We start from the raw sequence: 15,616 nt of genomic DNA on the forward strand, positions 1-15,616 counted from the left end.
AATGCTAGACAGGAGGGCAGGGCAAACTGGGCAAAGGACAGTGTTTGAAGGTTTTTAAAAGTACATGGCTCCTTATTTATCTCCCAATTAAATTTAAAACCTACCACAGAACCGGAAGGTCTATTTTTTTACAGCAAACTGTAAACATACCTGGCTCACTTATCAGATGAAGATCTTTACCCTTCAAAGTATCTACTGCAGTGTCCATAACACAACTTTCTGTTGTAAAAGCAACGAGACAAGACAGGACTCACCAAGGGTGGATCAAGATAGCCATGTGTTGCTGACCACGTCTGGGGAGCTATCAGGCTGTACAGAGGGAACTGCTGCTGGGGGCTATAGATGGGAGGTAAGTAAAAGGATGCCGTGTAACGGTGCTGCGTATAAAGGCTCATGTCCAGAGGCCTAAATCCATTCTTTGGCAAAAAAGTGTTTATAGCTATTGCCTTTGCTTTTATCCGCGCCTGTAGGAAAATATAGTAAGTGTCTATTAGAATACTTTAGAATACAGATATACAAATAAAATATTACCAGTGGTCTTGCTTACCTTAATTGGTTTTCCTTGAAAAGTTTTGACTTCTTCTCGCAGATATTTGTAAGCCTGAGGATAAAATCATCCAAAGTATCATTGTGTCAATCTTATAAGTAAGATGAACTGGCAGTTAATACCTCAAATAAGGAATTATATAGTTAAAATATAGTGGACAAGACCTAGAACTATGATTCTCAACCTTCGGGTTATAGATTCCTTTTTTTAAAAAAAAACTTGCTAAGAGATATGGACTCTCTACCCAAAATTCTCAAAGATAACATCTGTTTACATTTTGTAAGTATTAACAGATAGCCATGAAAGCCTACCAGAGACCACAGGCTAAGAATTTTGATACAGAGGAAACAACATGTGCTGAGCTCCTAGTGATAACCCTAATTTGAAACTCAGATTACAGTTTGGGAAAGGAAAAGAGTATGATCTCAATGTTCCAAAATCCTTATTCTTCTCCACATCCCCCTCCCTAACACTGAAGGCTCTGACCCACCTACCACCTGCTTCTCCTAGTCTTCTCCCATACAATTAAAACCCATCTTTTAGATTCTCTTTTTTTTTCTTCTGAATCCCATGCATCCACACCATTTAACGTGGAACAATCTGCAGCTTCCTCTACATATGCTACTGTTTCTCCAGAGACAAAATCTTCTTTTAAGGGTAGGGAGACCATCCTAACTTGTGTGTCTCCTCCCAGAGCATTGGTTCCCTTTCAAGTATCTTGTGACACATGTGATGCCAAGTGAAAGATAAAGTCAGGTTCAAATTTCCCAAAATACTTGCCAAATATTAAAACCTTTCTCTGCCCAGATACAAGAACAGACTAATTGTTCTAGGTTGCTTGTCTTACATGTCCTTAGACTATCATGTCACATGCTTTTAATATTGCTACAAAAAACAAAAATTGTCTACACAAATACACACCTATTTAAGTTTCTACAACTCAATTTCTTCTGCACTTTATATTCAAGCTTAACCCTGCAATGTAATTGTAATCTCAATGCCCAAATTTAGTCCCACCTTGTACTAATTGTTAAGTACTGGTAAACTCCGTGCTTTTTGGAGGAGAGGAGCTTACCTGTTGTGCATCAGCTTCAGTTTCAAATGTTATAAACCAATTATCATTATAGGCAAATTCACAGTTTATAAATTTTGGTAAATTATCTCCTTTAAATAGTGCTTCTACTTCCTACAGGAAATAGAAAGGTTAGAAATTAATTCTCAACCATGCCACCTTTAGTCCTCACCAAATAAAAATGATGCATGCTCTCAAGACAGATTCTTAGAGAATTTAACATACTGATATCCAGTAAATCTCTCCTTCAAAATGTTCCAGTGTGGCTTCCAGAATTAAGGTCCCATTGTCATAGGAAAATAAGTCCACAACTTATTGACAGCTTTCTCTACTACCAAGATACCACTAAGCTAAACTGATGTAAAAATATCATTTCATTTTACCAGTAGGTTGAAAGCGGGGGTGGGGAAGTGGTTGTAATTTAAGAAATTTAAAAATTAGTTGAACTTTTGCTTCTGGCCAAGATTAGCCAGATTTGTCTTCCCACATGAAACAATGAAAAACAAAAGACAAAATACATGGAATAACAGTTTTCAGATAGCAGACCTCAGGCTGTGCAGCTTGGGAAAACACAGCTCACGCCTGGAGTTTCTAGGCTGCAGTGCTGCGAGGGTGAGCAGAGCAGAGCAGAGCCCAGCCCAGCCCCTCCAGGGCCCTCTGCAGGGCACACAGAGGAAAAGCAGCTTTGCTCCCAGCTAACAAACACCCTCAAGGATCAAACTTCCAAGTCCACCAACTGAACCTCAGAACACAGCTCAAGAATATTCAGAGGAAGGACTACAAAACATTCAACACCCAACAAAGTCCAAAATGCCTGGCATCCATTCAAAGTTTACCAGGTATGTGTGTGTGTGTGTGTGTGTGTGTGTGTGTGAGACAGAGAGAGAGAGAGAGAGAGAGAGAGAGAGAGAGAGAGAGAGAGAGAGAGAGAGAGAAAGAGAAAAGAAAAATGTGACCTATAATGAGAAAACTCAAACAATCAAATAAAAAAAAATTCTTACAATGATCTATAGGAATACTTTTCTTCATTCTCTCAAGGCACAAACAACGATCAGTGTATTTTACTACACAATGCAACTCAGTTTAAATAATTGGACAAATCAAAGATTTTACAGTAATTCTGTAATAGAAGGTCACTTTTCACGACTTCAACTATCAAATACAGTGATTTCCTAAAATTATTGCCCAAGTTAATTCTGAAATTATGATCTCAACTTAATTTACACAAAAAAGATGTTTTGTCTTTTTACTGTGACATCTGCACAGATGCAGCCCATCAGCTCGAATGAAGCACAAGCTACTTTAGTGTTCACTGTACTCTTTGTAGTGTCCCTCTTATCATGAAAATATTTGTTTTGAAAAGTTATGTTCTTTATCTTAACTTGTGAGTTTATATTATTTTTTCAAAATAAATAAATATTTAAATCTTTTCTTATTTCTAAACATGAAAACCACCATTAACTAGTTTTTAAAATGTATATAAAGTGTGTAGTGGAGTCCTGAGATCAAAGTTTGAGACGCACTATCACATATGAATCACACTGTAACTATCAGTGTGTGTGTGTGCGGGGTGTTACTGTACATATGTATTCTCTAAAATACACTCTCCAAAAACCACAGATGTAAACAAAAAACCCACAATAAAAATCCAAGTAGCCTCCTGAGGAGAAATGACTTACTTCTACAGGGGTAGATTCAGCGATTTCACGTAATATTACTATGCAACGATTTTGATTTGGCCTTACTTTTTCTCCCTTCTCATCCACTTGGACTAAAGGTAAAGCTATAAAGAGAAGAAAAATGAGCAGTAAAAAAAAAGTTAAAACAATCATTTACATTCTATTTATAATACAGATATTCCAATAAGATGTTACACTATGTAACTAAACACGTTAAAAAACCTGTATACAAACTGTAAACTAGCAAAAAGTTTTAAGCAATCTTGCATGTTACATTTCTAAAAACTACAGAACATGGGAATTTTAAAAGTCCTATGAAGTTCTGCCTTGGCTGATGTGGCTCAGTGGATTGAGTGCCGGCCTGCGAACCAAAGGGCCGCTGGTTCAATTCCAGGTCAGGGCACATGCCTGGATTGCAGACCAGGTCCCCAATTCAGGGCATGTAAGAGGCAACCACACATTGATGTTTCTCTCCCTCTCTCTCTCTCTAAAAATAAATAAAATCTTTAAAAAAAAGAGAAGTTCTAAAGAGCCCAAATCACTAACAATTATAATTCAGGGTTAATTGCTTTTCCTTTCTACAAGTCCCCAAAATAAAATAATTTTCTGTCTTATTATAACTTTTCATCTTGAATTCATAAGAAGTAAAGTAGTTTTAGATTAAAAATGCTGCTGGTCTTTACAAGTAGGTCAGATGGAACCAAATTCTACTGATATATATCAAGAAATAATGGTATAGTTATCCAAACTTTGTGGATTATGTTTGCCAGTTTCTTCATTATGTTTTTTAATAATATAATGACCTTATGACATTTTCCTAGGAACAGTAAATATAGAAAATCCAACTCTGTTTGCAAGGTAAGATGTTCATCTTTTTCTACTACTGTTAGGTCAAATACACAGAAGGAAAAAGTATTTACTGACTATCTACAGTACAGCTAAGCCAGGGAGAATATGAAAATATTTTTGGAGAATATGAAAACATTTTTGAATATGAGTCAGATGAAAAGTCACAGCAGTAACTTAAGAGAAATGGGGCTGTAATTTGGGCATGGTGACGTCCTACCATTTAGAAATATTTGGGTGGGGCAGGGGGCACACATCACACTCTTCTTTGTGAAGAATAGCCATTGAATTTGCTCAGTACAGCAGTCTTGAGGGGAGAGACTATAGAAATTATTCACCTGGTACTTTTAAACCATAGTAAAAAAATAAATTTTTATGACTAAAAATAATCCCATTTTACAAATCTAATGTATCATGCCTTTAATATAAAACTAATTTCCACTGAAGCCACTGTGGATAGGAGGGGAGAGACAAAAATGTTACCAAGGGCACAAGGAAACTTTGGATAGTGGTGGATATATTTGTAATATTGACCACAGTGAAGGTTTCACTGATGCATATGTATGTCCAAACTGATCCAACTGCACACTTTAAATATGCACAGTTCACTATGTCAATTATAATTCAGTAAAATGGTTTTTAGAAAATAAAATGGTTAGGTTGTACAAGACTCAACCTGCAAAGCAAACCAGGGCACCAGCAAACTACACTTGTAACACAGCAGGTAACTCTTTAAATATCCACATTTCCTGAATCATTGTGGGTCTCTGATATACCCGTTTAAACCTTCCTTTGATGTTGCCAAATACCTAGGTAACAACCTCATTCACAAAATTCTTTTAAGAAAAAACACAATTTCAACAGAACTTAAGCAGGAAGGTAAAATTTGAAAGTAACTGCTTTAGTGGTATTCCTTTACTCTAAATACCACTATTTATTTTACTTTTCATTTATGTCACAGCTTCTTTCATCTCTCCACTGGCCTTTTCCACACCCTGGATGCATGCTCAGTTATGGCGCCTATCAACACCCAGTGCCACATGTACACCCCTAAACAGAGGGGCTGGTCAGAAAGGCTCAGATGGCAGGGAACACTTCACTTGCCATGAAACACCTTAGCACTGAATGGCTACAGATCTAACAGTCACGTCAGTGAGAAAAATGCTGTCAAGACCAGGTACAATGCAGCCTAGACTGTTGTTCACTTACATCTCAGCACTTCAACAATCAAGTCCAAGTCAGTGCTGAGTTTCTTGATGTGGTCCAGATTAGCCACTGTGGTGATTGGCACGTACTGATCACTGTCCATCTGTGATATAAGGTACATGTCACTAGCAAGATTCTCCCTGCAGAAAGAAGACAATCTCTCTTAAATAACACTTCTTTAAGTGGAAGCCTTGCAAGAATATGAGTGTGGCATGATGTCTCTTCAGAGCTAGTTAAATCTGAGTTCTAACTCCACCTCTTATTTGCCTTGGGTCAATTTTTTTCAAAGACACTTGGGGAGGCAGAGAAAGCAAAACAAAGTATACTGCACTTTATACAATCAAAACTAATGAGAAAGTAAATCTTTACAAAAGATTTTTTTAAGTAGCTTATGAAACACATGAACATAATTTTTTAAAGGAAATCTACCTGAAATGAGAAGAAAATAAGAAAACTATGAAAAGACCAGGAAAGGTGAGTGCCCTAAGTGTTTGCTGTTCAGCCTAGAACACCTGCCAGAAAAGCAGCAGATCCAACTCTGGCTTCTTTCTAGCAACCAGGATTAAGAAGTACACTTGACCAAAACATGACCTACAGGTCACAAGGTAAGTCACAGATAACCAGTAAGTTTGGGTGAAGATGAGCTACTTCCTGCTGTTTTGGCCTATGGAACATTTTTAAGTATTAAGGCAGGCCCAGAGAAAAACCTGAAAAATCACCAATAATGATAGAAAATTGTCCCAATTGGTTATATTCTCACTCAAAAAAAAAAAAAAAAATATATATATATATATATATTTTTTTTTAATTCAATTCCATCTTCTTGTTTGTCCATTTCTTCCACTTTAACTTTAAAGGTTCTATTCTACTTTTCAATAGAAAAGGTATTATTCAGGGGAGGGAAAAATAAAACACCTAAAAATATGAGTGCTGTATAAATAAAACAATCTACTATAGCAATGTTTGGTATGTTTTGAGAACTAGTATAGGAAATTTGTTCTCAAACTTTAGTGTGCTGAAAACCTAAGGCATGGGGTGGGAAATCTGGGAATCCAAATTTCAAAAAGCAACTTAGATAATGATCATCAAGATGAATTTGTGTACAACTGTGGGGAACTCTGGCCTAGGGATTATTGTTCAGTTCTCCAACATGTCAAAGGTTACTTACTCACTATTCTAGATTTCCTATTAATAGACGTACACAGACATAGACAGTAACAGATATATACTCCTTCTATGTAAAGTGCCACATCTGTACATAATAACCAGTGCACAACACCGCAGGTATTAGGTACTAGAAAAACTACCACCATCTTTACCTGGATAAGCAGAATTCCAATGTCTTTTTAAGTACTTCTCGGGGGTCTTCCTGGCTTTCTGGTTGAGACTCATTTCCTCCTACATAAAAGTAATGATCAACTAAGGAAAAATGGCTTAAAATTTACCAGTAATATGATTCAGTACAGCAATTCTAATGTTTTCAATACACATATTAATTCATCTAGTGTATAGAATATAAGAAAATGCTATTTCACCTACAAAAAATAAAAAGGAAATCAGAGGCAAAAAACAAACTGCACCCCCCTCCAAAACCATAGTTTTGAAAAATAATCCAAATATAAGATTAGCAGGAGCTTTTTTTATCATATAATTATGTACAAGTTTTTTAATGCTTTGTCCAAATTCTAAAAAGGAATTTCAGGGCACCCACAAGAACATAGATACTCAAGCAATGAAAAAATATAAAGGAAAGAATCAAAATAAGGAAAAGATAAATATAGGCCAAAAAATCAAGGATAGGGATAATAAAAACACAGGCTGTAAGGACCACAGCTTCTACACAAGAGCCTTATAAATAAGCCTTTAAAGTTCCAGACAGTCAAAGTCACAAGTAAGAAATTGCGGAGTCACAGGGATGCTACTGAGAACACTAAATAAACAGATCCTCAAGAGGAAACTTTACAGTTGAGAACCTAATAAACATACTTCAGCCAGGTAGTCATGGACAACATCACAGTGATAAATCATGCTGATGCTATGTAGTTTTAACATGATGGGATAAAATGGCACTTGACCTCTGTGGTCTGACTGCCCCCAAACCGATAGCACTGGTATGATCATGAAAAAACATTAAAAAAATTCTAATAGAAGAGCAGCATACAAAATAGTTGACCAGTCTTCCTCCAAACTATCAAGGTCATCAAAAACAAGCAAAGTCTAAGAAATTATTACAGCCAAGAGAAACCTAAGAAGACATGACACCTAAATGTAATGTGGTATCCTGGAATAGGTAAAATGTACCAATACTGGTTCAGTAATTGTGGCAAATGTATCATAAAAATAATGTAAGATGCTAAGAATAGAAGAAACTGGATGCCTGATCTATGGGAACTCTCTGTACTCAATCTTAATTTTTCTATAAGTTTAAAACTGTTCTAAAACAAGACTTCCGGCCAAGGTGGAGGCCTAGACAGACACACTGCATCTCCTTCCACAACTAAGAAGGAATACAATTACTTCGAAACTAGAGACAACCATAAGTTCCAGAAAACCAAGCTGCATGAAGTCCAATAAACAAAGATATAAAGAAGAAACACTCAACCAGACATGTAGGAGGGGCGGAGCCGGAGCAGAGAGGATACGGTGTGGTGGTGGCAGCAGCGGCAGGCTGGGGAAAGTGCAGTCACACGTTTTAAAATGTCGAGAGGGACGCATGGGAAGCACTCCCAGCACCAGACCAGACCCTGCAACTCATGGTCCCAGTGCCAGAGAAAATAAAGCCTCATTGCGTCTAACTGTGCAAACCAGTGGGGGTTAGGGTGGAGGAAGAAACTGCTCGTCTCTCAGCAGAGTCTGCTTGTTTAAAGGGCCCCCATGGTCCTAGAACGTCGGCAGACCCACCAACACTAGGAAAGACGGCCATGGCAGCAGCTGGAGAGGTGCCAGTCCCACATGGAAGTAGGAGAAGTACCTGGAAAAGGGATGAGTGCTGGGCAGGCGGCACTGTTCCCCACCCCCACACACAGTGCCACAACGTGGTGAAACGGGTCGCCCTTTACTGACGCATATCTAAGGTTCCGCCCCTTACAATGTAACAGGAACGACAGTTCTACCTAAGACACAGAGGCAAACAAACACAGGAACCTGTCAGGATGAGGAGACAGAGAAGTATGGCCGTAAAGGGGGAACGGATCAAGGTTCCAGTGGGAGAACTAAGTGATGAGGACATAGCCAACCTAACAGACGCAGAGTTCCAAACACTGGTGATAAAGATGCTTACAGTCTTGACAGATATGCTTAAGTGGAGAACGCATAAGCGAAAAAGTGAAGGCTATGGTAAGTGAAATGAAGGAAAATCCACACAAAACCAATGGTGAAGGGAAGGAAATGGGGGTTCAAATCAATGACTTAAAACATAAGAAAGAAAAAAACAGTCAACCAGTACAGAATGAGGAAACAAGAATTGAAAAAAATGAGGAGAGGCTTAGGAACCTCTGGAACAACATTAAACATGCCAACATCCAAACCACAGGGGTGCCAGAAGGAGACAAGGAAGAGCAAGAAATTGAAAACTTATATGAGAAAATAATGAAGGAAAACTCCCCAAATTTGGCGAAGGAAATAGAACTACAAGTCCAGGAAGCACAGAGAGTCCCAAAGAAGCTAGACCCAAAAAGGACCACACCAAGACACATCATAATTAAAATGTCAAAGGTTCAAGATAAAATGAGAATCTTAAAAGCAGCAAGAGAAAAGCAGAGTTACCTTCAAAGGGGTGCCTATAAGACTTTCAGCTGATTTCTCAAAAGAAACTTTGCAGGCAAGGGACTGGCAAGAAGTATTCAAGGTGATGAAAAGCAAGGACTTACAACCAAGATTACTCTATGCAGCAAAGCTATCATTTAGAATGGAAGGGCAGACGAAGTGCTTCCCAGACAAGGTAAAGCTAAAGGAGTTCATCATCACCAAGCCATTATTATATGAAATGTCAAAGGGATTTACTTAAGAAAAAGAATCAAAATTTCAACATTAAAATGGCAACAAACTCACAACAATCAACAACTGAATCTAAAAAATAAAAACAAAATCCAACTAAGCAAACCTGAATAGGAACAGAATTATAGGTATGGGGATCATTTGGAGGGTTATCAGCTGGGAGGGGGAAGGGGGGGAAATGGTGCAGGGACTAAGAAGCATAATTGGTTGGTACAAAAGACAGGGGGAAGTTGAGAGTAACATAGGAAAGGGCAAAGCCACAGAACTTATATGCATGACCCATAGACCTGAACTAAGGAGAGTGAGATTACTGGAGGCAAGGGGGGTACTGGGGAGAAGGGGGCAAAGGGGGAAAAATTGGGACTACTGTAACAGCATAATCAATAAAATACACTTAAAAGAAAAAACCCGTTCTAAAACAAATAGTAAGATGAGAGACTCAAACCTAACCTTATCAATTACCACAGTAAATATTAATGTTCTAAACACTGGAATTGAAGGCAGAGAGCATAATATTTGACTTTTATTTTTTTAAAAATCAACTGTTATAAGAAACGTACTATATTAAATACAAAAACCCAAATAGGTTAAAAGTAAAAGATGGAAGAAGATATACCAAATGATGGAAGAGATAAAGAAGGTCGGTTTCCTGACAGAGGAGTCAATTTATCAAGAGGCCACAGCAATTCTAAAACAGAGTTCCAAAATACATGAAGCAAAATCTGGGAGAACTAAAAGGACAAATAGACAAATCTAAGAACTGATAGAATATCTACCTTTCTTAATAACTGATACAACAAGTAGGCGGAAACCAGAAATATAGTAGACTTTAACAACACTATCACCTAACTAGACGTGAATGATATTTATAGAACACCCATAACAACAGTCAAATACACATTCTTCTTTAGTGCAAAGGGAACATTTAGATTGCCATAGTACATCTAAATAAATTCAAAGAGATTCAAGTCATTAAAATATGTCCTTTGACCACAATGAGATTAAATTAGAAATCAATAAACGAAAGTTCACTTGAAAATCCCCAAATATTTAGAAACTAAGTAAAATACTCTTAAATTACCCACAGCGAGAAAGAAATTTTTAGGAAGGAAATTACAATTTGGACTTGAATTTTAAAAGAAAGACATATCACAATCTGTATCACAAAAGTCATATCACAAACAGTAGTGAGGAGGAAATTTATAGAACTAAATGGCTATATTACTAAAGAAGAAAGGCTTCTGTCTTAACAGACACTAAAAAAAGCAGAACAAACTAAATCCAAAGTAACCAGAAGAAAGTATATTCTAAAGACTAGAGAGAGAAAAAAATCAATGAAACAAGAAGAAAAAAACAGTTGAGGAAAATCAATGAAACCTAATACTGATTTTTTGAGATCAATAGAACTGACAAACCTCTACTAGTATGATTAGGAAGGAAAGAGAGAAGACACAAATTACCAGTAACAGAAATGAGTGATGTGGCAGATTCTACAGCTTAAAAAGATAAATAGAATAATATGAGCAGCTCATATATAATAAATTTGACAATTAAATGAACTGGTCAAAATCCTTGGAAGATACAAGTAACCAAAACTCCATAAAAAAGAAACAGATAACCTGAGAAGTCCTATGCAACAAAACAAAACTGTAGCTGAAAACTTTCCCACCAACAAAACTCTAGGCCCATGTGGCTTCACTTTTTAATTTAAGGAAGAAATAATAAACTCACCCAAAAGTTGAATAGGAAAGAATACCTCAGAAAGAAAACTATAAACCAATATTACTCATGGACACAGATGTAAAAATTCTAAGCATAATTTTGACCAATCTAATCTAACAATCTATCAAGTGTATTACATCATGACGTAGTGAGGCTTATCCCAGGAATTTAAGTTTGGTTAAACATTTGAAAAACCAATCAATATAATTCAACTTTAACACACTAATAAAGAAAAATATATGACTATCACCAGTGAGGGAGGAAAATCAAGACATATTTCAAGAACAAGTCTTCATAAAATTCTCCCAGCAAATCATAACAAAAGGTACCTCATTAACATATACATAACAATAACAAACATTACACTCTATAGGAAGACTGTTTCTCCCCTAAGATTAGTCAGATGTTTGGACTCACCAACCACATCTGTTCCCCTTTAATGAAGGATCTACCCAGTGCATCAGACAAGATAAAGAAATAAAAGGTGCCAGGCTGGCAAGGGAATAACACTGGATTTATTCATAGACAAATTCACGTCTATGTAGAAAATCCAATGTAATCTACAAAAAGTTCCTAAAGCTAGTAAATCAGCTTAGTAAGTTTGCAGGGTACAATTTATAAAAAATAATTATATTTCTAACTACTGATGACAAACAATTACAAATTAAAAAATTTTAAATAACAAGAGCACCAAAAATATAAATACTTAAGGATAAATTGGACAAAAGATGTAAGACCAATACACTGAAAAGTTAAAAAAACAAACAACAACAAAAAGAAAACACAGCCAAGAGAAATCAAAGAATACCTAAAACAAGTGGAAACACACACCTTGCTCATGAGTACTATGTTAAGATGTCAATTTTCTCCAACTGTCCTACAGACTTAATGCAATCCCAGTAAAAATCTCAGCATTTTATAGACAATTATCAGCTTATTCTAATTTGTGTGAAAATGGAAAGGAACTAGAAAAGCCAAAATAACTCCAAAAAAGAGCAAAATGAGAAGGCTAACACTACCTGTTTTTAAGAGTTACAGTAATAAAAACACTATATATAGCACTGCTGTCAAAACAGACTAACAGATCAACGGAACAGAAGAGACAGCCCAGAGATAAACCCACACACACATACGGACAGATGGTTCCGACAATGGTACAAAGGTGGAGCAGTGGAGAAAGGAGAGCCTTTCCAGCAAATGGTGCACTTCCACATGTGTGGGAAAAAAAGAACTTTGCTCTATACTTCACAATATATACAAAAATTAACTTGAAATTGTCCACAGGCCTAAAAACTATAAAACTTAAAGCCATACAACTTCTAGGAGAAAACCTTTGTGACTAGCATTAACCAAAGATTTCTTAGGTACATCACCAAAAGCAAGATCCATAAAAGAAAAAAAATGATAAACTGGACTATATAAAAAAATTGTAAACTTCTGTTTTTCAAAAGCTGAAACTGTTAGAACAAAAAGACAGCAACAGACTGGGAGAATATATTTGGAAATCACATATCTGATAAGGACTTGTGTCCAAAACATACAAGGAACTCTCAAAATGTAATAATAAAGCAATCCAATAAGAGAGTGGGCAAAAGACTTGAACAGGCCCTTCACCAAAAGATAGATGCATATGAAAGTACGCTTGACACCACTGGTCATTAGGAAAATACAAACTAAGAAGAGAGTAAGACTCTATTACCTACCTTTTAAAATGGCTAAGATTAAAAAAACTGACCATATCAGGTTAGTGAGGGTGTGGGGCAGCTGGATCTCTGATCCATTGCTGGTGGAAACACAAAGGGAGCCACTATGGGACACAGCTTCATCATTTCTTTTTATTTATTTATTTAAGTTATCCATCCTTACCCAAGGATATGTTTATTGATTTTAAAGAGAGAGGAAGGAGGAGAGAGAGAAAGAAACATCAATATGAGAAGCATTGATCATTTGTCGCCCGAACCTACAACCTAGGTATGTGCCCTGACCAAGAATCAAACCTGCTGGGGGAAGAATGGGACAACTGTAATTGAAAAACCAAAAAAAAAAAAAAAAAAAAAAAAAGATTAGATAGATAGATTAGATAGATAGATAGATGATAGATAGATAGATAGATAGATAGATAGAACCGAACCTGCCACCTTTTGGTGTGCAGCTGGGGTCCCCAACCTTCAGGCCTTAAACCAGTACTGGTCTGTGGCCTGATAGGAACTGGGCCACACAGTAGAAGGTGAGTTTGAGTGTAATATACCTGAATCATCCCAAAACCAGCCCCTCCACCCCCTACCTGGTCTATGGAAAAATTGTCTTCCATGAAACCAGTCCCTGATGCCAAAAAGGTTGGGGATTGCTAGTATACAGACAATGCCCCAACCAACTGAGCTACCTGGCCAGGACAGCTTCACCATTTCTTAAGCAGATAAATATATGCCTACTAGATGGTCATTTATCCCATGTCTATATATTTACCCTGTCCCTGGCTGGTTTGGCTCAGTGGATGAGCGTCGGCCTGCGAGCTAAGTGTCGCTGGTTCGATCTTCCAGTCAGGGCACATCAGAGAAGGAAAACTCTGACTCCAAAAAACCTCCGCTGCCTTGCGGCATACCTCTTCAGGGGAAAGGCTAAGGGAGTAAACCCCGACAGAAAATCCGGAGCCGGAGTCCCTAAGGCGGTTTGCCGTTGTAGTCAACACCGGCAACTCCTGCGGCGCACTTGAAGCCAAGCTGTATTGACTCCGTCTTTCCCTTGGACCCTTCAGCTGCAAAGAGAGGGGGGGTCTGCTGCATGGGCAACAGCAGACCCTCCATATCACCCTGCCCAGGCTCTGTAGCTTCAGCTTCACTGGAGAGGACACTCCAGCGTCATCGCCAGATGTCGATTCAACACGGGAGGAGACAGATACCGTGTCACTCCCGAGTCGGACTGCACAGCCATTCTCGGCGGTGCAGATAGACTCTTAAGAAGCTACACCATCGTCTCTCGAGACGGACGGCTGCCGACGACAACGACGATATATTTACCCTGGCTGGTCTGGCTCAGTGGATTGAGCGTCGGCCTGCGAGCTAAGTGTCGCTGGTTCGATCTTCCAGTCAGGGCACATCAGAGAAGGAAAACTCTGATTCCAAAAAACCTCCGCTGCCTTGCGGCATACCTCTTCAGGGGAAAGGCTAAGGGAGTAAGCCCCGACAGAAAATCCGGAGCCGGAGTTCCTAAGGCGGTTTGACGTTGTAGTCAACACCGGCAACTCCTGCGGCGCACCTGAAGCCAAGCTGTATTGACTCCGTCTTTCCCTTGGATCCCTCAGCTGCGAAGAGAGGGGGGGTCTGCTGCATGGGCAACAGCAGACCCTCCATATCACCCTGCCCAGGCTCTGTAGCTTCAGCTTCACTGGAGAGGACACTCCAGTGTCATCGTAAGATGTCGATTCAACACGGGAGGAGACAGATACCGTGTCACTCCCGAGTCGGACTGCACAACCATTCTCGGCGGTGCAGATAGACACTTAAGAAGCTACACCATCGTCTCTCGAGACGGACGGCTGCCGACGACGATATATTTACCAAAGAGAAACAGAAACATATGTCCATATAAAGTCTTTCTTATAAGTGTGCATGGCAGCTTTATTTGCAACAGCCACAACCTGGAAGCAATCCAAATATTCATCAAAAGATAAATGGAAAAACATACTGGTTTATAATGGAATACTCTTCAGCAACACAAAAGAAATAATTTGTGAGCGTTACAATATGAATGAACCTTAAAATTAGTAAGCCAAGTACAAGAAGCACTGATCTTGATTGTGGCAATTATTTTACAGGTGTATACACACTATATCAAATTTGATAGAGCAATCAATGAGGAATGGAAGAGTTAGCAAATCAATTTTATAATGCAATGAATATTTTGCTTTAACCTAGGAAAAATAAAACTTATATGAAGGAAGTAAAGAAATGATCATTTGGGTGATCAGGAACAGTGAGGAGGGAAAGGAGGGTGCAAAGCAGGTCATGGGAGATTACAGAGCTCAGTGGAGGCATTCAGCAAGCACTAGCCAAATGAGAATATTTGGTAGGAAGAACGTAACAACACATAGAAAGAGGGTGCTTTCTATTCACGTACCTTGTCTAAATCAAATGTATCTCTAGACATTCAACTGTCAATAAGAATGTAGCCTACCTCTGAGGTCTGTGGGGGTTTCAGAAACAAACTTAGAGGTGATCTTCAATGTCCCATAACCTATAGGCATTACTATACCTGCCCACATCCAGACCCCCAAAAGAGAATTGCTCATTTCTCCTTGTTCTTTTCTTCTTCCGAAATAGCTTTAAATACCCCTTTAAAAAGAACCAACTTCTTTTGAACGTGACTCTCAATTTCACATTAACGTTCCCTGTTTGTGCTCTCACACTTTGCCCCATGGTAGATTTTCTGCTTCTCTCAGTTCAAGAAAACTTGCTTTGCAGGAAGTGCTCAGGCCTCATACTCTTTGTGATGCCTCCCCTGACCAGAACACCTCAGCCCTGTCCACCTAGGAGTGAGTTTAAAGTAGAA

At 38.3% G+C, this 15,616-nt stretch overlaps 1 protein-coding gene across 1 annotated transcript in view; it reads right to left on the bottom strand.

The window, feature by feature from the left end:
* The window catches only part of LARP4B (La ribonucleoprotein 4B), a 38,434-nt gene that overhangs the window by 13,538 nt on the left and 9,280 nt on the right, over positions 1-15,616 (bottom strand). The window contains exons 4-9 of the mRNA XM_090266441.1: positions 6,670-6,748; positions 5,354-5,490; positions 3,299-3,402; positions 1,623-1,733; positions 548-601; positions 255-464 (exon numbers count right to left, since the gene is read on the bottom strand). Coding sequence (XP_090122567.1) covers positions 255-464; positions 548-601; positions 1,623-1,733; positions 3,299-3,402; positions 5,354-5,490; positions 6,670-6,748 — 695 coding nt within the window. The remainder of the gene's footprint in view (positions 1-254; positions 465-547; positions 602-1,622; positions 1,734-3,298; positions 3,403-5,353; positions 5,491-6,669; positions 6,749-15,616) is intronic.

This window comes from Furipterus horrens, unplaced genomic scaffold (assembly GCF_987537825.1).
Source record: "Furipterus horrens unplaced genomic scaffold, mFurHor1.1.pri manual_scaffold_2, whole genome shotgun sequence".
NCBI classification, from domain to species: domain Eukaryota; kingdom Metazoa; phylum Chordata; class Mammalia; order Chiroptera; family Furipteridae; genus Furipterus; species Furipterus horrens.